Here is a 6,292-nt window from a genome sequence, read left to right on the forward strand (position 1 = left end):
GCCTTTTTGTTGTGTCATAACATGGAGAAAGCATCACATGGAGAGAAGGAAAACGGGTGTATGTCAGCTCAGATCTCTTTTCCTCTTCTTATAAAGCCACTAGTCTCATCATGGAGGCCCTGTTCTGATGACTTTATCTAATCCTAATCACCACTTAAAGCCCCCACCGCTTAATACTGCTACAGTGGGGATTAAATTTCAACATGAGTTTTGATGGGGGTATCCAAACCATAGCATTCCATCGCTGGTGCCCCAAAACTCATGTCCTTCTCGCATACAAAATACATTCATTCCATTCCAAAGACCCCCGAAGTCTTAACTCATTTCAGCATTAACTCAAAAGTCCAAAGTCCTGACTGTCATCTGAATTAGATAAGGATGAGACTCAAGGAATGATTCATCCCAAGGCAAATTCTCTCCAGCTGTGAGACTGTGAAATCAAATCAAGTTGTCTACTTCCAAAATACAATGGTAAAACAGGCATAGGATAGACATTCCCACTACAAAAGGAGGAAAGAGGCACAGAAAAAGGGTAAATGGTGCCAAGTTCGTCCAAAACTCAACAGGAAAAACATTAAACCTCATAGCTTCCAAATAATCCTCACTCCATGGGCCACCTCCTGAATACAACTGGGGGAGTTGGTCACCCAAAGCCTCAGGCAGCCCCACCCCTATGGCTTTGCTGGGCTCAACCCATGCTTCAGCTGTCTCAGGTTGGAGTCTCATGACAACAGCTCTGGCATTAGACTGGCATTGCATGCTGTTATCACTCCAATTCTAGGGGCTCAGTGGCAGTCCTGCCCCTGTGGGTCCACTAGGCGTTACCTAGGGACAATCTATGGCAGCTCTGACCCTACATTTCCCTTCAGCATTGCCCTAGTAGGCTCTCTGTGGAGGCCCTACCCCTGCAACAAGTCTCTCTGGACCCCCAGGCTGTTTGATACATCTTTTGAAGTCTAGATGGAGGAAGCCATGCCTGCATAGCCCCTGCATTCTGTGCCCCTGAAGAATTAGCACCACATGGATGCTGCCAAGGTTTACAGCTTGTATTTTCCAAAGAGGTAGATTGAGCTGCACCTGGGGTCATTTGAGCTACAACTAGGTAGCCAAGGAGCACTGTGCCAGAATGAGGAGAGAAGAGATCCATGGCTATGCAGGCCAGCAAGTCCATGGATAGTGCACTGATACTGTCCCCTGAACTGTTCTGCCCACCTAGAGTTCTGGGCCTATGATGGGAGGGGCAGCTTCAAACTCTCTACAATGCCTTCAGGGTTTTTCTCCCATTGTCCTGATAAAAAGCCTCTGGCTTCATTCTATCCATACTAATCTCCTTACCCACTGGTTACTTGGTCACACTCTTGATTTTCCTCTGCTGAAAATGCTTTCTCATTCTCTACCATATGGCTAGGCTGCAAATTTTCCAAATTTTTCCACTCTTGTTTCCAATTTAATCATAAATTTTATCTTTAAATCATCTCTTTCCTCTCTTACTTTACTGTAAGCAGCTAAAAGTAGCCACCCTTAACACTCTATTCATGGCAATTCAGGCTTTTTCTAGCCTGTTCCTCCAAAACCTTCCAGCCTTTACCCATTACCCAGTTAGTTCCAATGCCACTTCCATATTTTCAGGTATCTATTATAGCAACAACCCACTTCTCAGTACCAACTTTCATTCTTAGTCTGTTTTCTATTGCTATAAATGAATACCGCAGAATAGACAATTTATAAACAACAGAAGTTTATTTAGTTCACAGTTCTGGAGGCTGGGAATTCCAATATCAAGGTTCCAATATTTAATGCAGGGCTCCTTTCTGTGCCAAGATATGGCAGGAGGCATCACATGATGAGACACAGCAAGCATGCACCTCAACTCAGGTCTCTCTTCCTCTTCTAGAAAGCCATCAGTCTCATCCTGGGGCCCCAACCTGATGACCTTATCTAATCCTAATCACTTCTTAAAGGCCTGACCTCTTAATGCTGTCACAATGGGGATTAAGTTTCAACATGAGCTTTGTGGGGACATTCAAACTACAACAATCAATATGCTTAAAACACTTCTTGGTGTTACCAAAGTAGTTGACAGAGTTTGGATGTACTGTTCTCCCAGAACTCGTGTGGAAATTTGATCCCCAATGTAGCAGTGTTGGGAGCTGCTTAAGTCATGGGGGCAGACCCCTCATGAATGGATTAATGTTCTCTCTGAGGTGTGAGGGTAGTGAGTGAGTTCTCATGCTATTAGTTCCCATTAGAGCTGGTTGTTTAAAAGACCCTGGCACCTCCCTCTCTCTCTTGCTTCCTCTCAACATGAGATCTGCTTGTACCCCCTGGCTGTCTGCCAGCTTCTGCTATGAGTAGAAGCAGACTGAGGCCTGCACCAGATCCAGCTGTCCCAGAATCATAAGCAAATAAACCTCTGTTCTTTATAAATTACCCAGTCTCAGGTATTGTGTTATAACAACACAAAAATGGACTAATACAGTAGTTAAATATAAAATTTACTTAAAAGTACTACCAATCACAAATTTAGACTTAAATCACTGGAGAATCCAGAGTAGGTAAGAGAACACGTCCAAGTATCTGTATAGTAACTCATCAGGAATGGACTCACTTCTGAAGCAAGAGCTACAGCAAGTTATGGTTTGGGTTCTCTTTTCCTCGCCTCTGATGTTTACCAGTGCGATACCACTAAGTTCACTCTGTATATAATTTTAGACATTACTACACTTAGGCACCTACCCTAAACTTCACAAGCCCAAGTCACTTTTTGCACCTTCATATTTAAGTGGGTATTGAAATTAAGCAAAAATATGTATAGGAATAGAAAAAACAAAAAACAAACAAACAAACCCAAACAGAAAACTACATCCCCTTCCAATCAAGTTTAAAGACATAATTTTACATTATTGCTGTCAATGCCTACTCATCACTTCATAATCTTTTCACTGAATATTTGGTTGATTGCATACTTACACAAGACTCTTGTAATGTTCACTATCAAGGTAATAAAAAATTCCAAGGCTAAGATTCTCCCCACAGTGAGCCTTGCCACTGACCTGCCAAATGGCCCTCCTTAAATCCTGAAAGCAATCATTGGATACTTTTTCTGATTATCTCCTCCCATGGGCTTTTCACTTCTCCTTTATCTCTAATTACAATGGCCCATCTCATCATAATGCCATATCCCCTAAAACACAAAATGTTCTGCAACCTCTTCCAACTCCAATAGTCACAGAAAGCAGATGCAGACTGAAGGTATAGGCTAAAACTGGACACTATAAAGAACAAATACTTCCATTTCTTACCCAGAAGATAAAAGAGAGTAATCAAACATGGTCCTTAAGTGTGAGAACTTAAAAGGGAGGTGGGAAAACAGTAATAACTTACACAAGGGGAGAAGAATATCAATAAAGACATAATGAGGAGTCCAGTGGAAACCCTAATAATTCAAGAAGCAATGGGAATTGAGAACATGATGGGGCTCATGGGGAGTGAGACAAAGGATTCAGGCTACAAGGGGATGACTTCCCAAGAGAAGTAAGATCCTGAAAAAAATGCACTATTTGGACAGGTGAAGAGCTGGCCATTTCAGATGAAGGGAATAGAAGGAAGAGAGGCAGAGAAGGAGGAAGTAGCACTGCATGTGGAGAAGACAGGGGAGGTCCTGGTGGGGCTGGGGCAGAGCACACATGCTGGGGAAGCAGAGAGGAGAGGACTGCTGAGGGGCAGTGGGGCTTTACTGTGGATGGCCCTGTTACTTGGACTGGTTTCTTCTTGGTATGCAACCTCTGATGCTGAATGAAACTTGCACTCCATTTAAAGGCTTTCCCACACTCCTTACATGTGTAAGGTTTCTCTCCTGTGTGAACTCGCTGATGCTGAATCAGGGTGATCTTCTGATTGAACATCTTCCCACACTCCTGGCACTCATAAGGTTTCTCTCCAGTGTGGATTCTCTGATGCACTATGAAGCGGGAGCTACAACTGAAAGTTTTCCAACATTCATCACATTTGTAGAGTTTTTCCCCAGTGTGGAACCTCCGGTGCTGAAGAAATACTGAACTACGATGGAAGGCCTTGCCACACTCTTTACATTCATAAGGTTTCTCCCCAGTGTGGATTCGCTGATGCTGAATCAGGACTGAATTGGAGCTATAACTTTTCCCACACTCCTTACATTCAAAGGGTTTCTCCCCAGTGTGAATTCGCTCATGGATAATGCAATCATAGCTACACCTGAACGCCTTCCCACATTCCTTACATTTAAAGGGCTTCTCCCCAGTGTGGATTCTCTGATGGCGAATCAGTTTTGAGTTGTAGCTGAAGGTTTTCCCACAGTCTGTACATTCATAGGGCCTCTCTCCACCATGGAGTTTCTGATGCTGAAGAAGATGGGAATTTTGACTGAAGGCTTGTCCACATTCCTTACATGAGTACGGTTTCTCCCCAGTGTGGATTTTCTGGTGCCGTGACAGTTTTGAGTTATATCTGAAGGCTTTTCCACATTCTTTGCATTTGTAGGGCTTCTCATCAGTGTGAGTTCTCTGATGCTGGTGAAGATCTGAATGTGGGTTGAAATAACTGCCACATTCACCACATTTATAAAACAACTGTTCTTTAGGAAGGCCCTCCTTTGTAATGAGATGTGTATTGACACTACTGCTTCCTTCCAATTTCCTGGCTATCTCCTCTTTTTCCTTGGTGGAGCATTTATTATCCTGGACTGTCAAATCTGTGCAATCTGCTTTCTTTGAGTTTGTTTTCTTCCCTGTCTCATACAGTTGCAATTTCTCTAAACTGTCCTTGAAGTGAGGGTGCTGGGGAATGTCCATCAGCAACCTCTCCACTATTAGTCTGTGAGACTCTGATTCTTCAGAAATGTTCAGGTTTGGAGTTCTTTCCTCATTCTTAGTTTTGGTTTTACCACCTAGCACGATAAAAAGAAAACATGAGTCCCTTATTATCTATGCTAGAAGGGGAAAGCATGAAGCACTACCAGTTTGCATAGGAAACATGTATTTTTGGAGACACAGTCACCCATTGGTGCCCCAAAGGGAAAATAAAAACACTGGAAGTGGAGAAGACAAGCAATGCCATAAGGATGACAAAAACAGTGAGACAGCAGAAGCTGCTGATGGAGGCAAATGGAAAAAGAAAAACTGGAATGGGGTGGAGAAGTCACAGGAAGAGGAAGCAATGAAGAAATCAAGTGAGGAAAGAGATCTCCACACTGGAAAAGAGAGCTGGGTAAGCAGCTCTAGTGCTACATGGTATCCAGAGGGTTGGGAGATGCTGTCTGCCACAGAGGATACCAAGACCCAATCAAGCATGAAATCTGTCAAAATACTTTACATATTTTGTCATTTTAAAAGAGATATTCCCTATTTCAAGCATGGCTGGAGAAAAAACAATTTGTAACACTGCTGGCTAGGAAGGGTTCATAAGAGGACTACTATTTCAAAACACATGTGCTGTCCTCTGGGAGAGAATCTGACCCCTGAAAGCAACAAAGACAAGCCAGGCCAAGAACCCTGCCTAGACTGGAGACAGCAATTGGGGTGGGAGTGGAAGGTTTCCCCTCTTACTGGTAACACTACAACATAGAAACCTTTTTTGTCTTTTTCAGCACCAAAGGTCAAATGAAACTTCCAGCTAAGTGTTTCTTGGACCTTGGACCCTGCTGACCAGGATTCTTATTTTAGATCCTAATCCAGTACAGACATGCATAAATACACATACAACTGAAACAGAAGCAAAAGTTTCACAAAACAATATCCTTTATAAGAGTGATACATTCACAATACATTTTATACTATTTTGGTCTAGTTTATTTACATCTATAGTCTAGTCTAATTTTTATTTAATTTTTTGGTTTTGGTTTCAGTGGCTGGCCGATATAGTCTAATTTTTAAATGCTGATCACAATTCATTGATGAGTTATAACCCAGAGTTTAAAGAACATGGTTCTAGATTCTCAATAACAGTGGTCTCCAATTGTGGTCCCTGAACCAGCATCATCTGGAAACTTGCTACAAATGCAAATTCTTAGGCTCTTCCGCAGTCTACCTAATTAAAATGTATGGAGGTGGCACCCAGCAATTTGTGTTTTAATAAGCCCCACAAGTAATTCTGATGAACACCAGAGTTTGAAACCTACTGATTTAGAAACAAAAAAGGCAGATTGAAGCTGTTAATTAAGACTGTACTGTTCAATAATGTGGCCACGAGCCACCAGTGGCTATTTAAATTTAAATTCATTAAAATGGAATAAAAATGGGCCAGCCCGTGGCTCACT

At 42.4% G+C, this 6,292-nt stretch overlaps 1 protein-coding gene across 4 annotated transcripts in view; it reads right to left on the reverse strand.

The window, feature by feature from the left end:
• Positions 1 to 2,488: 2,488 nt before the first annotated feature.
• The window catches only part of ZNF619 (zinc finger protein 619), a 12,163-nt gene continuing 8,359 nt past the window's right edge, over positions 2,489 to 6,292 (reverse strand). For all 4 annotated transcript variants that reach the window (XM_008591942.1, XM_008591941.1, XM_008591940.1 and 1 more), the window contains one exon: positions 2,489 to 4,924. In XM_008591942.1, the coding sequence (XP_008590164.1) occupies positions 3,480 to 4,924 (1,445 nt within the window). In that variant the 3' untranslated portion in view covers positions 2,489 to 3,479. The remainder of the gene's footprint in view (positions 4,925 to 6,292) is intronic.

This window comes from Galeopterus variegatus, unplaced genomic scaffold, assembly GCF_000696425.1.
Source record: "Galeopterus variegatus unplaced genomic scaffold, G_variegatus-3.0.2 Scaffold7420, whole genome shotgun sequence".
Classification (NCBI taxonomy): Eukaryota; Metazoa; Chordata; class Mammalia; order Dermoptera; family Cynocephalidae; genus Galeopterus; species Galeopterus variegatus.